This window comes from Achroia grisella, unplaced genomic scaffold, assembly GCF_030625045.1.
Source record: "Achroia grisella isolate CSIRO2021 unplaced genomic scaffold, CSIRO_AGI_Agris_v1 utg642, whole genome shotgun sequence".
NCBI lineage: Eukaryota > Metazoa > Arthropoda > Insecta > Lepidoptera > Pyralidae > Achroia > Achroia grisella.
In genome coordinates, this window is record NW_026712979.1 from 1665109 (window position 1) to 1688210 (window position 23102).

Below are 23102 nucleotides of genomic sequence, written 5' to 3' on the forward strand. Positions count from 1 at the left end.
AAAATGTTATTTTGTTGTATATACCGTATTTATATACATTATATATGCATGTAGTAAAAAACGGTTATTTGTATTACAAACAGACACTCCAATTTAGTTTATATGTATAGATTATAATAATAATAATACTTTATTTGTTTAAATAAATACTAATACAATTGCTGCTTATATAAAATTTAATGAACGAGACAAAAAGAGATATTGTTTATGTTACATATTGTTTTTATAGAAACCATATCTATTACAGATACTGATAAGTCGTGTATTATCTGAAGTATTGGCTAAATGATAGAACACAGTCTTGGATTAACCATTAGGCAAGGGGGCAATGCTCGTTAGCAATGTACCATATCGTCGAATAAATAGAAAAAATGTCATTTTTCAAAATTAGGAGGTTGAATTGCCTCCTTTTATATAAGTCAATTAAATTGACCCCTCCGTCATAATCATTATCTAAATATTTTTAAAATGATATATTTTAAAATGAGATACTTGTGTAAATTTATAACTTTAAAGGAAAAAATAATTGGAAAAAAATTAAACATTTTTGCCCGCGTTAATTTATCCCTTTAGGGGTGGAATTTATCAAAATCCTTTCTTAGAGAATGCCTACGTCATAGTAGCTTTATGCATGCAAAGTCTCAGCCCGATCGGTTTAAAATTGACAAAGTTTCATATAAACTTTCATCCCCTATTTTATCCCTTTGGGTGTAGAATTAATCAAAATCCTTTCTTAGCGGATGCCTACGTCGTAACATCTACCTGCATGCCAAATTTTAGCCCGATCCGTCCAGTGGTTTGGGCTGTGCGTTGATAGATCACTATGTCAGTCACCTTAGAGTTATATATATTTAGATAATTTAATGCTTCTCTACAAGACAAGAAAAATATACATTTTGAATACTGCCGCTTTTGTATTTAACCGACGATATCAGGTTGTCAGCACACGGTTCCTCGTGACAACCATCAGGAAAATTCCTGGTGAATTTGCCATGATGACTTCTTATGTTTATCTTATCATCTCTTAAAAATACATTCGGTAAAAAGCGACCCGCGATCTCTCAAAAAAAAATTAAAATGTCGCACAAAATATTCAATGTTCCTTTATTCTATTTTTAACTATAATAGTATGTTTTAACTGTATGTTTAAATCTTTAAAACAACGCAACGGATTTTGAAGCGGTTTTTTTTTATTCTGGACATTGAATTCTAGACTTGCTCACATTTCGCTTTGTAAATTTTAATCCAATGTTGTTACATAGGATCGATTCCACCACGTCACTCAGGTTAAATAGATTTGTTATCGGTGTTTCCATATTCAGAAAGTTAGTCACTAATATAAACTTTTTGGTGTCGCACAGATTCGTACTGGCGGTTTTTGGGTGTTGGTAGAGTTAATTACTAGGTCAAGACGTTCACACTGGCAGAACTGATTTATTATAAGTGTTTGTAATAGACCTATATGAATAAAGATAATTTGGAGTGGCGGAAATAATATGTTTTTGTACGTTTATGTACACATAGTATTCAACAAAACTATAATGTAACATAAATTGTATGTTTTATATCATCTACAAATGAATCCAAAAAAATTGGAGTGTCTGTTTGTAATATTGTAATAACCGTTTTTTATTACATGCATATGAACATAAATTGTATATACGGTACATAGTATTAATTATTTTATTTTTTTTAATAAATATATTTATATTTAACATATATATCATCCTAAAAATGTACTTATAAAAATAAATGAATCAAATTAGAGCACAGATAATTGAACAATCACATACATAATGGCGGGGTTACTTACCCCAATTATATTTATTAGAACTCGTCGATAATTGCGACCTTGACAAGAGTCATGGTCACGACCACAAACGACCGTATGGATGATGTAAGTACCTAAATTTGTATGAATCCAAACGTGTACATATATGTAATATATATATACATATTATGATATGGCGGCCGCGGTAGTCTAGCGGTTAAACTACTACTTCTAATGGTCGCAGGTTTAATTCGCACGGTGGACATTTGTGTTCATAAGTATGATTATTCATATTGGTTTGGGTGTTTTTTATGGATATTATGTATGCATTTACAAAACAATATGTATCTATGTACACATTTATATCAGTTGTCTAGTACCCATAACTCAAGCTCTACTTTTCCTCGGACTAGATGGCGCTGTGTGAATTGTTCAGGAATATTATTATTATTCAATTTCCCTCCTAGATTTGACTGGAATCTTTTCACTCTACATTAAAACCCAATTTTTAATATATATTTATCTTTATCATTACATAGTATAAAACAAAGTCGCTGTCGCTGTCTGTCCGTCCTTATGTATGCTTAAATCTTTAAAACTACGCAACAGATTTTGAAGTGGTTTTTTTAAATGGGTAGAGTGATTCAAGAGGAAGGTTTTTATATATATAATACATGTATACCCGTGCGAAGCCGGGGCGAGTAGCTAGTATAGTATAAAATTAAGTCGCTTCCGATGTTCGCGTATATCTTTTAAAAGCAGCAAACAGCATTAGAGTAGTCCGAAAAGAAAAAAAAAGGAGTGCCATGTGCACTCGCCCCCTATCGTCCGGTGAAGCTGTAAAGGCCAGCTGCAGCAAACAGCATTAGAGTAGTCCGAAAAAATGTAGATTTTCCACCATTGTAGTGTTTATTTATTTATTTATAATTGCACATGCATATACATAATATAAAAAAAACTATAACTGATTATCCGTATTACCGAATCTTTTGACTGTAGTACGTAAATATTTTAAAACTAATTATAAATACATAAAAATGAACCACCGTCGCGGCGTCTGCGTGTGATATAATTTGAATTTACAATGATATCATTTATATGTAATTTATTCGTTTGCTACTTACTGTACGTCGTTTACTGGTATTTTATTTTAGTTTTATATGTATTTAAGAGTTTAGATTATAAAGACAGACTTAACTCTCATATTTAATATATATAATACACAAGAATAAAAATATTAAACTTATGTCATTTATATTTCTTACTAGCTATACCTGCGACTTCGTCCGCATGGAATTTAACAAAAAAAATTAATTAGAGAATTTTTCTAAAATAAAAGTAGCCTAAGTTACTTCTTATTACCTCAAATATCTGCCAATAAAGACCCGTCAAAATAGGCCAGCCATTTTAGAGAGTAGCCGGAACAAACAGACAGACCAGACAACAATTGTAAAAAATGTTATATATAAAAAATGGTATATGTACCGTATTTATATTCATATGCATGTAGTAAAAACGGTTATTTCAATATTACAAACAGACACTCCAATTTTATTTATATGTAGATTATAAACGCGAAAGTTTATGAGCATGGATGAATGTTTGTTACTCTTTCACGCAAACACTACTGAACGGATTTTGATGAAACTTTATAGCAATATAGAATAACATATAGCCGATCGTAACAAAAAAATGTTGTCCAGAAAATAAAATAGGGATGGGTCATCCTTATCATTGAGAGATGTAAAAAATAGATAGTAGCAGATTCTCAGACCTACTGAATATGCATGTAAAATTTGTTAAATTCGGCCAAGCAGTTTCGGAGGAGTATGGTAACTAACATTGTGACACGAGAATTTTATATATTAGAAGTATTAACTTCATTATACATTTATTAACTTCGTGCTCGGTAATTAATGTATTCGTGTAATTTCTCATAAATATGTGAAAGTTGTGTGTAATTGTAGCGTGTACAATGACTGTGCATATAAAGAAATAAAATATCTAAACGATCACACTAAACCGCACAATAAATAATATAAATTCTGATAAATCTTAACAATTATTAATAAGTAAAGTATACTAAAACTTACCTCTAAATCATTCTTGGCGTGATTCAGCTTCCCAAGGTGTACTCTTAAACTGTCTACGGAGGTGATAGGTTCCTCTTGAATATCATTTTTATCAAGGATAGCCTTTATCTTCTCCACCAACTGACAGAAGTCTTTCCAGATTTCAAGATCCTGTTCCAGTTGTGCTTGACGAGATTTTGATGAATTCAAAGTATTTTTCAAGAGTTGGTTATGTTTTTGATGATCCTTAGACAATTCTTCTTGTTCTGAAGCAGCTAGAGACGGCCAAATCTTATCTACGATGTCTTGCATACGTTTTCCTACCAAATCCTTCATTTCTGGCTCGGATATGTTGAAGAATGATTTATGCTCTTCTAGATCAGCTTCGATGTTTTCAAAGTCAGTGCCATTGTTTCCCATATCTAATCTAATTCCAGCTTCATTTACCCAAATGTTAAGTTTTTCTACCAGTTGTATGTACTGTTGCCTATTTTTCTTGTTATCTTGCAAATATTTTTCCCGGTTAGCGAGCTCAGCTGGTAATGATGTCTTTAATGAGTTGGCTTCGGACACCATTTCTAATAATGATCCAGGAACGCCATCATCATTCTTAATTATATCTGTAATCTTGGTTAGTTTATCCAAATATGATTGAATGTTTTTAGCTAATGTAGTATGTTCACCCAGTTTTTTATCAACACTAGCAACATCTCGATTAAGAAGAGGACGAGAATGTACTGCAGCCTCATTATCATGAAGCCATTGTAGGATAACAGATAAATCTGCAGCGAGTTTTTTATGTTCAGCTGCAGCTCTCTCGTGTTCTTGACGTTTAGACTCTACAGTCCTTCTTAGAGTTAGGAGCTGTTGTTTTAAAGATTGTAATAATTCCGTAATGTTATTTCTATCGATAACTGTACCTTCTGCAGCAATTTGTTGGCCCTTATCAGTAGCTGTTGCAAGTAAAGCCTCGCAGCCCTGAATTTTTCCTATAATATCATCATAACGCTTAATTTTATCTTCAATCGAGTCATTCGATTTCTCAATTTCGGCTGTGAGATCTGTATATTTGGAAATGAAGTCCTCAATTTCTTTAATAAGTAAGAAAAATTGTTCTCGTAGCAAAAGTAGTTGTTTTAATTTTGATATTTGATCTTCAATAGTGCTCATTAAATCATCTTGTTGTGTAAGGATATCTTGTAAATCATGCAAGTTGCCACCTTGTAACTCATTAAGCATTGCTTTGTTCTGTTTCAGGTCCGCCAGAATTGATTCGTAAGCCTGTATAACAGGTTGAACATCTTCAACTTTGCTACCAATAGGTTTATTTAAAGCTTTTAATTTATTTTGAATTTCATGTAAGAACTCAAGAGCAGCAGCAATTTTAGCTGCAGCATCTTTATATTCTTTAATGTGTTTCAATAAAATATTTTTCTTGTCATTAATTATGGCCTTGATTCTTGCAAATCTATCAGAAAGAATATTAACCTGTTCTTTAAGCTGTAGTTTGTTTGAATCTGACAGAGTGTCCAGGATGTCTTTAGATTTGTCTTTGATTTTGTTTATGTTCTTTTCTACGTCCTCTGCTTCTTTGCTTAATTTTTCGAACTTGGCCAGTTGTTCTTCTAACAGTTGAAGACTAGTAGTACGTAATTCAGGGGTGGCTGCTACCTCAGCCTCATTTAGCCAAATCTGACATTTAGTGACTTCTGTTTCAAAATCGGTCCTTCCTTGTAATAATTTATTTAATGCAGCAAGTTTGTCATCAATATCAACCTTCGCTGAGGTATACTGTTTATTTAAATCTTCTAATATGCTTTGAAGTTTAGCTCTGTCTTCACTTGAGCAATCTTTTGATATAGCATTGCCTTGGCGTATGACTTCATTTAGTGTATCATTGTGGAAATCTGATAATTCACCTTGGTGCTTCTTATGAACGGCAATTTCTTTTTCAACTTTAGCTACTTCCAGCGGTACTGGCCCACCTAACTTCTTAATCTCTGCTAATTTGGCCTTTAACCAATTCTTAGCTTTTTCAATATCATTTTCCAGCTTTTTCCTATCTTCAGTACAGCTACCAAGTCTTTCAATCTCTTGTTTAATTAGTGAAGCCAATTGTTTTTGTTTGGAAGCTAGTTCAGATAACTCCGATTCTAATTGCAATTGTTCAGAAGGTTCAAGTTCTGATTGAATGTTGCTCACTTTCTTTTCCAAGGAGTCAATAACTGTTTTCTTACCATCATTTTCTTTTAATAAGTTAGCTACCTTCTTTTGTCGTTCTTTCACTGACTTGCTTTCATAACCAAGTGGTTCAGGATGGACAATGTTGTCGATCTCCTTTTGCATCCATTCATTCTGAGCATTAACTTCACTCTTAGTACCATCAATAGCTTTGTATGTAATTTCAAGCATTTGTAATTTACGTTGAATACGCTTAGCTATATCATTATATCTTCTTTCGACGGATTTCATCTAGAAAAAGAAAATTTAAAATTAGCATCAAAACCAAATAAACTGTTAACCTTGACATTTGATACATATCTACCCTTGAGAGCATGTTTTATAATACATGATTCTTACAATTAAACTTTTTTTAAACAGAAACAATAAAAATCATCGTTATACTTACTTGCTCTTCCACTTGTTGAGATTCCAAGTTACTAACGATGTTGATAACTTGTGAGCCAACAGATTTAATGTTCTCTACTTTTTCTTTGCCAGCTTGTCCAAATTCGGATGTAAGTTCTTTTAGTGCACTCAGCTTTTGTGGACAAGGAAGACCAGACCCCTTATCTGCTAAACACATCTTCTTCAGTACTGAATCGAACCAATCGTGAATCTCTTGGCATTTGTGTCGGAAATTGTCAATAATAGCTTGATTGCCCTTTTCACGTTCTATTGCTTTAAGGATATTTTGTTCTAAGTTATCCAGCTCCTCTTCTAGATTGATTTCATCTTCCAGGCCTGAAAAAATATTAAAAATTAGTTAAACTTGAAATTAATTAGGACCTAATTTGCATCTTGCTATTAATTGTAATTTATTATTAAGAAATATTTATTAATTCAATAAATAACTGTCTATAATTCTAATAGACGATTCTGAGAAAAGATTTTCAATAATTTAATATGTTAGACATACTCGTATACTCCTATTTACTAAGTTATGTAAAAACCGATCGAGTTTATAACCCTTTCAGTTTTTTGCCAATTCATCTCAAATGAAGTAGCTAGCAGAATTAGATGATGGGGATAGTAATAGTCTATTAATTTAGCAAATAAATTAATTATACACACATAGGACAATTTATTTGCGTTGTCTTCAATACATATGCAAGTAAACTCTGTTAAAGTATAACATATATAATGTAGGAAACGTACCTTCAGTGGGAATTTCAGTAAGCAGTCTATTCCTCTTTTCTCCAAGTGAAACCAAGGCATCATTCATTGCAGATATATCTTGTTTTGCAGCATCTGGCCTTAATTTGGATGGATTAGCGAGCCAATCGCGGGCTAAAGCGTTATGTAGAGTGATCCATTCTTCAATCTCAACAACTTGCTTCATAGCTTCCTCCATACTATGGACAGCATCTCCTAATGTCTCCAAGTGACTTTGTACCTAGTCAGATATAAAAACATTAATAACAATAAAATTTTGATTAACTTGTAGAAAAAAAATTTATGTGCAGAGTGACGTCATGCAATCGTACGTTTTAAAAAGCATGAAATTTCATGTGATGATGTAAGCGTATTTGAGAAATACTAAACCTAGATCTATAATTTTGAAACGTGAATATTACACTATTTTGAAGGAATTTTAACAATGCTATGATAAATTAGCAGTTTTATATTCCCAGCACTTTGACAAGTCTAAATAAGATTGCTCATTTGAACCAACATTAAAAAATGGAACTTTAAACCTATTCAATGCATCATCATATGTGTATGTAAAAAAAGGATTATTTCATAAATATGGATATTAGACAAGAGTTAACAATGGAGTCAACGCATTTTATATCTTAAAAGTACAGAAGATTAGAGTTTCTTTTACATCAATTTGGGTATAAGATTCTCTTACTTCACTTGATAGAGTATAATGGCAAGAATTAGAATTAAGTGCATATACCCAGAAATAAAAACCATGTATGGTAATATAATTTAACTCAATAATATCTGGCTTAGATGGGGAAAGGAAATTGTACGTAATGTGGACTGATGATCCCATTTCTAACAATGTACGATGTCAGGTTGACCTCCACACCACTGGAAATCATTGTGACAAATTCCTGATGAATTAGCCACGATGAATTAACTGGCCTGATCTAATTCTCATCCTATTATCCTCCACAAGTGCCCCGCCAGCGTATACCGTCAGCACAAGCGAGCTCACGATTCCATTATCAACCATTAAAACAATGTTGTCTGGCTTGTTGGATGGGATAATGCTGCCAAAATGAACTGCGCGTGCATCCTTACCTTTTCTTCAAAAGCCAACAACTTTTCATTGTAGTCGGGTGTTTCCTGATTCTTTTGTAATGATTGGTGGCGTGGGGCGCTGTGTACATCACTCACATGTGTCTATAACAAACCATGCAGAATAGCACACAACATGACATCAAGTGCGATTAGTACAAACACTGCGTTCACACAAAAACATTTTGTTTAATCATAACATATATAATAATTTTAATGTGACAAACATGTCACAGCTAGTATTCAAAATGTTTGTCACAGCACATGTTTTTGTAATTTATGTAAACGCCATGTTACAATGCAGGTGTATATATAAGAGCATTGGGTGCTTTTTAGTATCAAAATTTAGTTGCTTAGTAAGAGTAGAAATTTCATCTACCGTATTTAAAATTAAGAGAGTTTCAATAACTACTCTACACTGATTATAAATTATAATCATTACAGAGTGTAGATGTTCATAATAAGTAATTACAAATTAATTACAATTTGTAATTCTAAAGGCATTTAAAGTGTATACTTAATGGATAAACTATAAATAAGTAGAAAAATAGTTTGATTGTGATCAATTAAATAGAGTTTTTCAAGACCATCGCTATTAAAGGACTCCTCAAAATATTTTATAACACTACTAGTGCCTCATCTCTTGCCATTTCTAAGGACTAAGTCCTTATGTTTCCGTGACCAGTCATTCAGTTGCTATATTTAGTGGCTTTCTTAAAATGTATTATTTGGTCAATAGTGAAGATAAATCTGATATATCTACCAATTAATATGCTACAGTTTAATTCTCTCAACGTGATTCTACTATCAATGAGTACGTACATAGTTTCAATGTAGTGATAATATTTACATACGGTGCAATAGCACTGAGATACAGTGTATTTCTTGTGCCCACTTCCTTGCTCAAATAGTGGCTTCATTATATTCTGAGCCAAGACGATTATTCGTAAGTAAACTGTTTAAGTTAACTATTTCCATGAAACACCTAATCAGAAAGAACAATAGTGATTTCTTGTACATGAAATAAAGGTGAAATGAAATTATTGCATGCTGTACGCTACCTAAAATATTTATTTTAGTAATATATTAGCGTAGACAAAGTATATATACACTATAATGCTAATACCCATAGAGACAAATACGCTATTAGAACAGTAATCCCCGGAATGTCACTTATAGCAGAAATCCCAAAGGATCTAAAAATTGCTACAGAATGCGCAGTCGTTCAACATTCTCATGTAAAGAACATCGACGGCCTCGGTGGTCTAGCGGTTTAGCACACCGGCATCCGATGGTCGCGGGTTCGATTCCTCGCACGGCACAAACATTTGTATACATGAGTATGATTGTTTGAATCGGTCTGGGTATTTTCTATGTATAACTATATATATATTTACGAAAAAAAATATCTATGTATTTGTATCAGTTGTCTAGTACCCATAACACAAGCTTTAGGTAGCTTAATTTGGTTCTAGATGGCGCTGTGTGAATTGTCGTGACATTATTATTATTATTCTGGGGAAAATACATTTAGTTGCCATTGAAATGAAATAAGAAGACTAGAATGGTTTATCTATGTATTTACAGGGACCACTATTTGATTTAAAAACTGAAACTATAAGGGTACTTCACTAATAGGGTAAACGATTTAAGGGGGTCTTCCTATGTGATGGGTTGAAAAAATCGATTTTTTTTTTCATAAATTGCTCCCTTAACATGTCTAGAATACGGTAGTAAAGCGATTTTAGAAAATTCGAAGTCGTTTTAAAGATACAGCAGGTAAAAGAAAGAGCGGTTCGGAGCGGTGAGTTGGCAGTTAGAGACCGGGCCTATTGTGTACCGTCGGCTTTATACCTGGCCTCCCTTTTATTAATATATTTGTTTATACAAGTTTAGACACGTTTAGGTAAACTTACTGATAAAGTTATCCAAGAAATTACAAAATTCTACGGATTAGCAATTCGACGCCATCCAGATTCGCTTGAAGATATGAGAAAGGAAGTTTGGGCAACGTACTATCACAAATGTTCTTCTGATGAAAACCCTCAGCATCAATTTTGTCCAGAAGGCGAAGACAGTTGGTGTAAATGGCGTAAGGCTGAAGCTAATAATGAACTGGACCAATTTCATCACGATAAACCACCTCTAATTCCGCAAGTCCAAGAAGCTATCAAACCGGTTTTCGAAGATTTATCGAAAGACGAATTATTAATTCGTTGTTTAGGAGCAGAGACACAAAACAATAACGAATCTTTGAATTCTTTGATTTGGACTTTCGCTCCTAAACATCTTCATTCTGGTCCCAAAGTTGTTGAAATTGCTAGCTACTTAGCAGTTATTTTCTTTAATGAAGGTTTTCAAGGTATTTTAAAAGTTATGTTGATTATGGGATGCCCTGTTGGTCGTAAAGCCCAAGCGTATGTTGAGAAACGGGATGAAAAGCGAATCTTACGCTCTGAGCGGCGCGTAAGTGATGTCGTTAAACAAGCCAGGATTGACTCAAGAGCTGAACAATCTGCTTTAAAAGAGTTTCACGAGGAAGAGGAAGGAATACTCTATGGACCAGGCATCGCCGATTGAGAGTAAGTTGATATTTTAATAGTTTTTAACGGACTTGAAACTTTAAACGCGTTTTTCTCAAAACTGTGTTTTTCAAACTTTCCTCCATTGTATCTCAGAAACGGCTGGACCGAATTACTTGAAATTTACAGGGCACACTCAATATATGTAAACGCATGGAATGAACTATTATCAATCGAAAATTTTCAAAACTTCGATTTTTTTATAGCAAAAAACAAAAAAAAAAACGCCTAATTTGCAACTTTTATTTCAAATGTCTATCAAAAATCCAATTTTTTTTATATTCATTTGATTATAGGTCATCCCGTGCTTTTAAGCCTACAAATTAAAACGCCGTTTTTTTTTTTTTTCAGATAAGCCGATCAGCCGGAATCGTGGAGGAAGTGGGAGCTCTTTTTTTCGAGGCGGGGGTGTTCAGAGCGCTGTAACTCTAGTTTGACTGAATATTTTTAGCTGAAATTTTATATTTATACTGTCCAAATATGTGTTAATAAATGATAAAAAACTTGAAGTTCTAAATATTTACTGGTCGTAGAAAAAAAATCCTAAAATATCCCTAAAAAACAGGCCGTCACATAGGAAGACCCCCTTAAAATTTAAAGTTTCAATCGTAGAGTTCAATAAATATTTGCTTTCTTCCTTTCTATGATTTGATATATTTGTCTTTCTTTGGATTGTTTTGTGGTTATCTAATAGTATTTTTTTTATTAAAATTAAATTTATTATATTTCAAGGCACTCTTAAAGATATCTTGAAATGTTAACAATATATAACTTCACAATAAAATTAAGCTTTTTAAATAATATCGATATTTTCCAAAGTGGGAAGAGACGAAATAAAATTCAACATTATTTTTAATTTTTTAAAACAATACTTGATATATATATAAAAGTGGGAAGAGACAAGGCTATCGGCGTCCGTAATTAATTTTGTTTATTGTTTACATTATTATATCATATCGTATTCGTTGAGTTTCAAAAACATACAAACTGTTTAGTTTGACATAAATATTTCATAATTTTGTTGTCTATTATTTATGCTAAAACCCTTGTAAGTAATGACGATCGTGCATGCAATAGTTGTTTATGCACGGGATTTTCATTGAATGTTATACATAGACACCTATATAAATATATATTGTAAATAAATTGGCTTTTAAAAAAAAATAAGTTGTTTAGCAATTGAGTTCCTTGCTAGTTCTTCTCAATTGTACTGTATAAAACTGAACTGTATAAAAAATTTGACTTTCATAAAATGTTGTATATGAATAAATGATTTTTGAATTTTGAATTTGAATAAGATTGGAAACTTTACCAATAATCATCTTGTTTCAGTATAAGAACCAGGTGCACAAAAATACATATCCAACGTTACAGCTGATAATTTATCTAACTACTGTCTATCTACCACGACAATCAACTAATATCGTACAATACAAATTCTTACTTCATTATATATTACAAACTCGTTGGTATTGTTCTTTTTGTAGACCTGGCAACCTCGAAACATTTATGAATTTAAAAACATAAATCTTTATTGCTTATTTCCGTATCTTATAATACTTAAGTGAAAGCAAATTTACTTATTTGAGGATTAAAATGAAATTTTAATATTGAATATCTTATAACTTAGAATAACTGCAATATTTGTTTATATTTTTACTCAACTACTTTTATAGGTCATTGCAGTAATGTTATTTCGTTGGAAATCATAAACAAATATGATTTGTCTTATTTTATTATAACATAATAGTTCATAGACAAGAAATATGGTGCATGGCATCATTATTCAATAAGATTTTTATCGAATTATACAATAGAATTATATCCTATAGCAATGTGTTTTTGAATTGTGATGTGAAGCAAAAATTATGTACTCCTTTTTAAGAAAATTGCGCGGACGGACGAATATGAAATTTTGCAGACTTATAGATTTTATAAAGAAGGAGTTTAGAATGCAAATGATTTTTAAATTATGCTTGTATATTAAAATACATAACATTACATGTGTGTCAAATACGTGGCACTACCACGTTATAAACTCGTTTCTTTATTGTTAAAGTCTGTGGTCAAATTGAGAACAGATCAATATTGTTTGTAATTAATATTATTTGTCTATAGTCTTACTGAATGTTGAATTAATTATGGTCGAATTTCGACCACGAGATGACCACAAAACACATAAATTTAAACAAGACAAACAAAGTTGCAAAACATCAACTAATAAAGCGTTAGAATGACGTTAAGACATCAGATGCAAGGATATTAGTAGACGCGGATAATACCTGGTCGATAAGATCTTCGAGGCGGGCGCGGACGTGGAGCTCCCTGGGTGGAATTGGCAGCGGTGCGGTGTCTGCTGGAGACGAGGGTCGAGACACTGATGCTGCAGCGGCAGAACAAGCTGCTACAGCAGCTGAGAGACGACTCTTCTCGGTTTGCAGGCGGTTGTGCAACGCCTGAATTTTATAATATAATATTAAAAGATAATTGAATATTTCAACAGAAAATTATAATTATTTAGCTATTATTAATTGAATAGTTGTTACTTTTTAGGATAAATCTTCAATTAGTTGATTTCGGGATTTATTAAAAAGTATAAAGTAAGTGATAAACACAATAATCAAAATTGAATTACATAAGCTGACCTCGGTGATCTAGCACACCGCTTTACTTCCTATGATCACAGGTTCGATTTCTGGCACGGCGCAAACATTTGTATTCATGAGTATGATTGTTTGTAACGGTCTGGATGTTTTCTAAGTATATATCAAGTTAGACAACTATAACACAAACTCTTCTAAGCATAGGACTAGTTGGAGCTGTGTGTGTGTGTGTGTACACGGTATTATTATTATTACAGTTAATTGAAATGTCCTGTATGAATAAGTGTCTTTGCTTTTGAATAGTTTGTAAAAATGAAACAGTTTGTTATTGCATATAAGTATCTGACCAATGAGAGCAAATATTGTGGATATTGAATTAACTGTAATGTTTTCATAGAGTACAATTTTAATTCTTGGAGAAAAATATATATGGCAATAATACTAATGAACATACCCTAGCTTTGTCCAGCAATTCACGACCATGAGATAGACCATCTACAGGTACGTCGAGCTCCGTTATAGCTGGTTCGCATTCATCTAAATTGTTCAAAATACTCTCTAATGTGTCCTCGTATTCCTTAAATTTGGCCAGACCTTCCCGCAAACGACGCTCGATCTGAAGTGCTGTTGCTAATAATGAGTTATGGCTATCATTAACGTTTTTCAATTGTTTTCCTACTGTATCTTTAATAGATGGAGTAGTAGATTCATATCTGTCAATCTGCGCACGACCTTTGGCTTCTAACTCGTCAAGAGTTGAACGATACTTCTGTATGTCATCTAGAAGAATAGCATGTTGTGCTAACTGTTCCTCAGTTTGCTCTCTATTTGCGATGTACAAGGAGTTATGAGCCATAAGCTGGAACGATATCTGTAACAACCACTTTTCAGTATCTTGTAGTGATTGATGATATTGATTATAATCTTTGATATCAGATTCAAGTTCTGCTTTCTTTGCAGCGCATTTAGCTCTCAAAGCGTTACATTTACGTTCAATTTCTGTTACAGATTCTTTGACAGCTGGTTTCTTTGCCCATCCACTCAGTTCAGCAGCTTCGCTCTTCAACCTTTCCAGTTCTGGTTTCTTTTTGTCAATCTCTTCTTCAATGTGTTTGTATTTTTCTAACAAAGTTTTCATTTCTCCAAGTTCACCGCTGGTAGCTGGAACTTTGTCTAAGTTTTGTTCTGTATCCTTAATCCATTGGTTGAGTCTATTCTTTGACTCCTCAAAGTCGTCCCATTTACCAATAGCAGCTTTGAGTTGAGCAGTAATAGAATTGAGATCTATCTTTAATTGGTCCCAACTTTCTTGCAATATCTTAACATCATTACGAAGGCCGTCTTGTTCTTCAGGTGGAGTATTATTTAATGCCTTTTTGAAAGCTTCTTGCAAAACGATCAACAAGTGATGTCCTTCCGTCATGCGGTTACTAACCAACTTAACAGTCTCAAGCTTATCTTTTGTAGTGTCAATATCACCAACACCAATAGAATCTTGTACAGTACCGTGTGCTGTCTCAAGCCATTGTTGAAGTTCTTCTTTAGCTTTAATAAATTCTGTATGGTCGGATAAGTTCTTCTCACCATTAGAAACCAGGCCTTGTATTTTCGTTAATAAAGTGGTGTATTCAGTTTGCAAGTTTACAGTCTTATCACGAACCCAAGCGCAAGCGCTTAGCTCCATTAAGTTTTCACATCTATCATTTAGCTCCTCTAGCACATGTTTATGTCCCAAAGCTTCTGCTAGCAGTTCCTGTAAAATCATATATAAAATTACATGTATTGACATAAAAACACGGATATTGACTTGGAATTTTTACAGAATGTTATATTTCTAAAGTATTTTATGTATTAACCTGATATCATATGATAATTATGATATTTATTGAATAATTAAAATCTGTTTTAGAATTAGTTAATAATTAATTAAAGTTATTACATTCTTATATAATAACTTTAGTCAATTTTTAAACAATTATAAGACTTCAAATATTTCTACTTTAGCCTATTAGCTTACAATATTTAAAAATAAAGAGTAGTAGCATTTTAAGATTGTTCAACGTATTTACTTACCCGACATTTATCAAGATGTTCAGGTGTAATTTTATCCACTTTTTGCACAACTTTGAGTTTGTTGTCGAATTCTTTGACCCATTTGCTCATTTTTTCTGAAGTTTCCAAGAAATCAGACCAAGCTGATATGCATTTCTCCAGCAATTTCTTAGTGTCTTTACAGATTTGTTGCAGGTTCTCCCACTCAATCTGAAGTTGCTTAATTTCTTGATTGATGTTGTCCTTGCCTTCATTACCAGTAGTTTTTAAGACCGCTTCACTAAGCTTAATAGTTTTGGTAAGAAGTGCTTCTCCTTTCGGTAAAGATTCTATTATTTGGTTGACATTCTTTAACTTCTTTTGTACTTCTTCCTTCTCACCGTGTGAGTCCGAGCATTGTTGGATCTCTATCTTACAATTCCGTATCCAATCGTAGAAATTGTCATACGCCTCTTTGTATTGAATGTGCGAGTTCACGTATTCCGCTAGTTTCTAAAATGTTTATATAAAAAAAAATATATTATACGTCGATGATATTTGATATTTTAATTTTTAATACGAATGAATAAAGAATAGTAGAGGTATATTTTAAACTTTACACAAGTGTACCTAATAGTTTATATTTTTGATGGTCATATAATTTTTTTAACTTAGTTACAATAATCAAAATAAAATTATAATTCTCTATCTAAGTAATTACCTTTGTTTATACTAGACGTTCTTCTATAAATAAAAGGAATATACTAACAAATAATTAAAATCTAATTAATATATATTTTAAATTATTTATATTTATCGAAAGTACAGTAAATAAAAATGCATCGTTATGTATGTATCTAGTAAGAAGTGGTTTACTTACAGATATCATTTCATTAACAGTCTTTCTGATATTATCGTAACGTTTCAAAGTATCTTCTATTTCTTTAGACTTCAGAGATGAATCCTCCTGAAGTCTCTCATTTAATCTCTTTACGAGATCACTATGTGAATCAATATCTCTATTGAACGTTTTGAATTTTTCCAACTTTGCTTTCTTCTCCGACAGGTCATTGAGAAGAGAATCATCAGATTGAATTTTTTGGTCGATGTCATCCAACCATTCGACAAGTAGCTTGTGTATCTGAAAATAAACATAAAACAATAAATAAAAATATAAGATTAATAAAATTAATATTATGTTTAGATAACAGGGATCGCTAGTTAGTGGTTCTTGTTCACCATACGAGCCTTCTGCACCAGGTATCTCTTCAGAATGTCTTTTCTCCCTATCATCCGCTATTGCCCCAACACATTTATTTTAGAAAGGTAGTGTGGGATATATTAACAGAAATTGTCAACTGTTGACGTTGAGGTACTTGACGTGCTAACATTGGATGAGGCAAACCTACTCGTACTACTGTATCTTGAATGAGTTTGCCATCAACGCGTAGTTAAGCAGAAATGTAAATTAATTTTAAAGTAATAGCACACTGTACCATTTATCTAAAGACTAATATAACATTGATGAAAATAAGCTATTGTATACATTATATAACCGAGATATTTTACTATGATGATATTATTTAAGAGCTCTCTATACTTCGAAGCTGCTACAAACGTTCTGGTTACATCTGAAGATGGGGGTGGGTATATACAATCGACTCGATTATTATGAACAAACAAATCTATCTACCCACTTTATTAGTCCCTTTCTACGTATATCGTCACCACTACTACTGAAAACTAATTAATATTATCAATTGTATATTACTTTCTGAATGAGCGGGCGAATCATAAAAATATACATGAGTATTCAAAAGTACTTGCCCATATTAAGTTTATTTTAATAAAGATTATTTTTATTCTTACTTCTATGTACCACTGTAAATAACTGTGAACGTGTTAAATAGTGTATAAACATTGCTATATATATTTTCTTACTTACCTTAGAAATATCATCAAATTGAGCAGCTCTACTAGTCAGCTTATTACGAACATCTTGTAAATCAGCTATCAGTTTATCGAACTCTTGTTTCAAATTATCCGTATCTTCTTGTATTTTCGCTGCTCCCGCTTGTTCTGTATTCATTATGACCTTCTCTTTGAGTTCTAGAAGATACCTTAATTTGTTTTGACCTTGTTCTAAGGATTGTCGTAAAAGTTTGACAGTGTTAAGTTTGCTGTTGACTTCTGGTAAACTGTTGGGTATATCAGCGCACTGGTTGAGTTTTTCGCGTGTTCTGTCTAACCAATCTTGACACTCTCCATACAGAGCATTATGTTGTTGGTGTTCCTAAAAATTTTCACGTTTGTTATCACATTTAAATACATAAAAATATTCAAAAATGTGTATGTATATTATATACAGGCTTCTACTAGGGATTTAGTCTGTGACCACCATTGACTAGGATAGAAATTGTCTAGTATTTAAACTCTTTTTTTTTATCAAAAATGCTAAATTTCACGTCTATTGATTAAGTCGTTTAGGAATACCAGTGTAACAAACATATTTTCTAGATTAGATACTGTTATTTTTCTTATACTATCTTTAATAATGTAAAATAAACGTAGAAAATTAATTGTATAATAATTAGAGAATCTGTTTTTTATATTAATTAAGTACATAATAATCGTATATTATTCAGAGTTGAAAAGAAGACTCTGGATCTCTCTCTTAAAAGTACTCTTAAAAAGTAGCAAATTTTACTCTAACCATTTCTTTATGTACAGTAGTATGTAATTATGTATTGTAATATAAAATTAAAAAAGATTTCTTATGTATTTTCTATCTTTAATATTTTCAAAATTGTAGATTTACCTGGTAGTGCAACTCAAGCCTCTTCATGACCTCTTTAGCCAGAGACAGCAACGCATTATATTTTGTTGTCAATTGTGTGATACCGTTAGATATTCTGGTATCTGCACATGTTTCTAAAAGAATTTGTGCACGCATATTCAGTTTGTCTAATTCAGCTTGCCAATCGAACAGCATTTGCAGATGTCCCTGAAAATAATAGGTGCATTATAAACATCTGTACTAAATATTTATCAATCTCAATATCTTTATATCAATCTGTTTAAGACACCTCACCTGGAACTCTTCTAATACAACTTTCTTCTGCTCCAAATCATTTTGAAGTTTGTTAAACGACTGTACTAATTTTTCAGTCTTTGACAACCAATCTAAGGCTTCTTTATATTGTTCTTCATATTCTGTCCACTTAACGATACCTCCTTCAATTAAAGCTTTGGTATTATTAAGCTGCTCACTGTAAAATTACGTTAAAGATTTAGGATAGAGTATATATCACAAAAAGTTAGAAACTAACAGATTTAAAGTATACTTACACATATGTATCGTATTCTTCTTGCATAAGAGCTACTTCTTCCTCTATATCTTCCCTGTCATCATTATCAGCAAGGCCGCAGGAAATTTCTCCTTGCTCCAGCGCTTTTTGTAGTTTTGCTTGACCTTCAGGTAATTCGCTTTCTAATACCTTAAGTTGAGAAATTTTACCACTCAATGACTCTTTATCGCCGGTTGCATCTGAGCACTTGCCTAATCTTTCTCTAGCAGCTCTAATCCATTGAACAAAGTCAGTACCAGCATCGATAAAAGCTTGATGTTGTTCAACTGTTTCTTTCTGTTTTTCATATAAATCTTTAGCTTGTTTTGATAACGTTTCATATTTGCTAGTAATTTCAGATGCTGGTGCTTGCTGCATTAATTCTGAAGCCTTAGAAGTTACAGACTGTATCATGGGTTCAAACGAAACGATATCTTGAACAATATTGTTTGTTTGACGGAGTGTGGCTTTCCTTTCACCTAAACCAAGCCCTGTAGTTAGACCAGTGAGACGGTCTTGGCCCTTTTTAGACTTAGCAACTTTATGCTCACACACCTCTTGTAATTTTGCTTCCCTGTCTGAGATCCATTGTTGAAGTTGTGAGTAACTTGAACTATAATCTGCCCATTGTAGTAACGCAGTTTCAAGGTGTACTTTTGCTGTTGTCATTTTTTTAACAAGACGATCCCATTCATTTTGCAATTCTTTTAATTCAGTGTTTATTTTGTCTTTACCATCAGATCTTGTATTTCTAAGCACCTTTTCTCCACTATTTACTGTAGCATGAACAAGATTCTGACCTTCTTCACGTCGTTTTAATAAATCTTCTATTTGTTCTAATCTTTTTTGTAATGAATCTTTGCTGCTGTTACTACCTGCTTCACTTCCACTACGAGTTATTTCCCATGCATCATCAATCCATTTTTTGGTCTTTGCATAATTATCATCATAATTCTGATGTTGTTCGTAATTTGTTTCAACCTTCTTCAGAACATCATTTGCCATATTTACTAGAACCTGGTATCTTGAATTCAAATGTCTTAATTGATTGTTAACGTATGTATCCAAATGAGAAGAAAGTAGACCAGCAGCTGAAGCATTGAAATTATCAATATCATCTTTCCCTTTGTTTAGTTGATCTACTATTTCCTTGACTTCATTAACTTGAGCTCCTTTTTCCTTAGCTGTACCAAGTAAAGCAAGTTTGTGATTTTTAATAAGAATTTCCTTTTGCTGTAGCCAGTCAGATAACCTTTCATATTCATCTTTATATTCACGCCATTGGCTAACGGTATTTTCCAACTGATTCTTTTGCTGTTTAATTTCATTAAAAAGATCATCAAAGCTTTCTTTAAGTGCTTTCATTTCATTTTTAATTATGGTTTGACCATCAGGTGATGTGCTAGCTAGTACAACCTCACCCGTGTGTTGTAGATGTTCAAGTAATAATTCGCCTTGTGCTTGCTTATTGATTAGGGCTTCAAGAGGAGCTACTGAGTTCTCTATTGCAAGTTTATCACTCAATGGTTTACTTTTTAAAGAAGGAACCTTTTCTCTAGCTCTACTAAGCCATTGAATAAGGTCATCGTGTGCTTCTTTGTATAACCTGTGATCTTTATACTGTTCTTCGCGGTCAGCTAATAGTTTTTTTATCTTGTCGTATAGTGTATCAAATTTATTTAAAGTTTCTTGGGCTTGAGATGCTACCTGATTCTGTTGACCACTAGCTAACATTTCACTAGCTTTAGCTTTCAATGTATCTACATCTAAACGGTCACAACGAGCTTTTTCCTCTACCTCTTTAAGTTTTTCAAGTTGTGCTCTTTTATCAAGAATAGATGTTTCGAATGGTGTTAATTCTGCTAACATATTCTCAAGCCAGTTATTGCTTTTTTCTATCAATTGTATCTGTTCCAAAAATCCAGCCCATTTAGTTACTGAGTCATCTAACATACTCTTTGTTTCAATCATTCTTGACAACAATGCTGACCATTGCTCTTGTAAAGTCACCAAAGAGTTATTTATAGCTTCATGACCAGCTGGTGCCGTATTAGCTAATACGTTTTGAGCTAGCTCTACAAGGGACTGAACTTTTGTAAATCCTTCATCTTTTGTCAGTAACAAATTTTGGATAAGTACTAGTTTTGTTTCTAAATCATCTTGAGAGCAAGAACTCAAGTCAGCACAGAAATCTAATTTATCTCTTAATTCTTCGATCCACTGGGAACATTCAGTGACGTTTGTTGCAAATTCTTGATGAGTTTTAACATATTGTTGCCATCTATTTGTCAAATCCTTAACTTTTTGTGAAATAGTTTGGTATTTGACAGATAAATCCGATATTTGTGAACCACGAGGACCCAAAATACCGGTATAAAGATTTTGTGCCTTTTCCGTTATATTGTCAATTTCAAGTTCTTTAGCACGTACCTCTCCTTGGAGCTCTTGGAATTTATTGAATTGTTCTTGCTTTTGTGGTAAAGTTGCCTTTAAATCAACAGCATGGATTTGAGTATCTGTATTTCTAATCCATGCCATACACTGATCTTTCATATTTTCATATTCATTCCACTGTTGAATTTTATTTTCTAAAGTTTCGATTGTCTTATTAATGAATGATACCAATCCTTCCCATTCTTGATGAGAGGAATCAATCTGGTTTCTGATATTGGCTTGGCCACTGCTTATAGTTCCGGGCAATACTTTTTCACCTAATAAACGTATTTTATCAATACGATTCTTTTCCTCAGGTAGACTAAGTTGCAGTGACTTTAATTTTTCACAATTACTGCTTAAAGCGACTCTTTCTAAATTAATATCACCCCATAGTGCAGCTGTATTGTGGGTAGCTTCTACCCATTCCTGCAAATCCATAACTGCTTTTGTATACTGCTGATGGTTATTAACAATAGCTTCGTATTGTTCAACGAAAGTCTTAGCTCTTGCTAATATGGTATCATGTCTCTGCTTAAGCTGATTAATATCTTTTGTAATGTCTTTTGTAACATCAGGAAGAGATTGAGCACGTTCTTCTAAGTTAGTGATGTCTTGTGAATGAGCAATGGCATCCTGTAGATATATACGGTAAACATTAAGTTGATTCCGTTTCTCGTCTAAAGTAGATCTAAGTTCAATTTCCTTAGGTAAATTTTTCTCTGCCAACGTAAGCCAATTTTGGACGCTTTTAAGATTGTCCTCGAAAGAAGACCATTTATTCAACTCCGTGTCCAGGTCCCGTTCTGCCTTTGTAATATTATCATATAAGTTGTCAAGTGCTTGTTGTATATCCTGAAGCTGTTGATCAATTAGTTCTTTACCTTCAGGAGATGTAGATGGATATAATTTTTCTCCTAATTCAAAGGTATTATTAACTAACAGAGTAGCATTCCGTCTTTGACTTAGTAAATCATTCAGACTTTCTCTCTTATTACTAATACCCTCTGGAGTATTTGATGAGTTTTTCTTAGACTCCTCAAATTTGTGCTGTGCTGATTTTATCCAATCTGTGCATTGATTATATTTCTCTTGATAGGCATTGTGATCATTTACAGCTTGTTCACATTTCTTTACAAGCTCTTTTGCTGTCGACTGAACTGATTGGAAGCGTGATGTCATTTGTTGCAAATTCATGGTAATTCTAGTATCATTACAATTCTCAATGAGGTCACTGAACTCATCTGTGATTTTGTCAACATCGTTTTCGGTTTTCTTCAAATTTGCCAAAATAGCCTGAAATAATATTTTCATTAATAAAATAAGTTGTCGCCTTTACCATACTAGAGTTTTTAAACTAATCTACGACATCTACCATTAGTACCGTCATTTAGATAGATAGTTGTTATAATAAAATTAGACATATCAAAATTAGGAATGCCATTAACCAGTGTCTCTAACAAGTTTAAACAATGTAATATAAATTATTACACATTAGAGCAAAAATAAAGTGATAGGTTACAAATATGTAAATAAAAGCAGGTAGCCATATAAACCTCCTGTTAGAACTAAACCATTATTATATTTATTTGTGAATTAGACAATCTACTGAAAATTAAGCTATATCCTAAGTGCTGAGAATATTTAATAATTCATGGTTCTGTATAATCTTACGTGATCCAAAGCTTCTCCCAGTTTTATGACTGCACTCAAATCATTTTCGTGAATAGCAATTGCTTTACATAAACCCTGGTTGAAAATTTATATAATGTATTTTGATATAAATTATGAAT

The 23102-nt window shown here is 32.6% G+C and overlaps 1 protein-coding gene across 1 annotated transcript in view; it reads right to left on the reverse strand.

Annotated features, from left to right (window-relative positions):
- Positions 1 to 23102, reverse strand: part of LOC131849528 (muscle-specific protein 300 kDa-like) — a 184006-nt gene that overhangs the window by 91888 nt on the left and 69016 nt on the right. The window contains exons 15-27 of the mRNA XM_059199616.1: positions 22984 to 23058; positions 18878 to 22605; positions 18621 to 18798; positions 18348 to 18533; positions 17475 to 17822; positions 16410 to 16670; positions 15572 to 16042; positions 13953 to 15251; positions 13178 to 13351; positions 8317 to 8418; positions 7222 to 7459; positions 6473 to 6807; positions 3865 to 6315 (exon numbers count right to left, since the gene is read on the reverse strand). Coding sequence (XP_059055599.1) covers positions 3865 to 6315; positions 6473 to 6807; positions 7222 to 7459; positions 8317 to 8418; positions 13178 to 13351; positions 13953 to 15251; positions 15572 to 16042; positions 16410 to 16670; positions 17475 to 17822; positions 18348 to 18533; positions 18621 to 18798; positions 18878 to 22605; positions 22984 to 23058 — 9846 coding nt within the window. The remainder of the gene's footprint in view (positions 1 to 3864; positions 6316 to 6472; positions 6808 to 7221; positions 7460 to 8316; positions 8419 to 13177; positions 13352 to 13952; positions 15252 to 15571; positions 16043 to 16409; positions 16671 to 17474; positions 17823 to 18347; positions 18534 to 18620; positions 18799 to 18877; positions 22606 to 22983; positions 23059 to 23102) is intronic.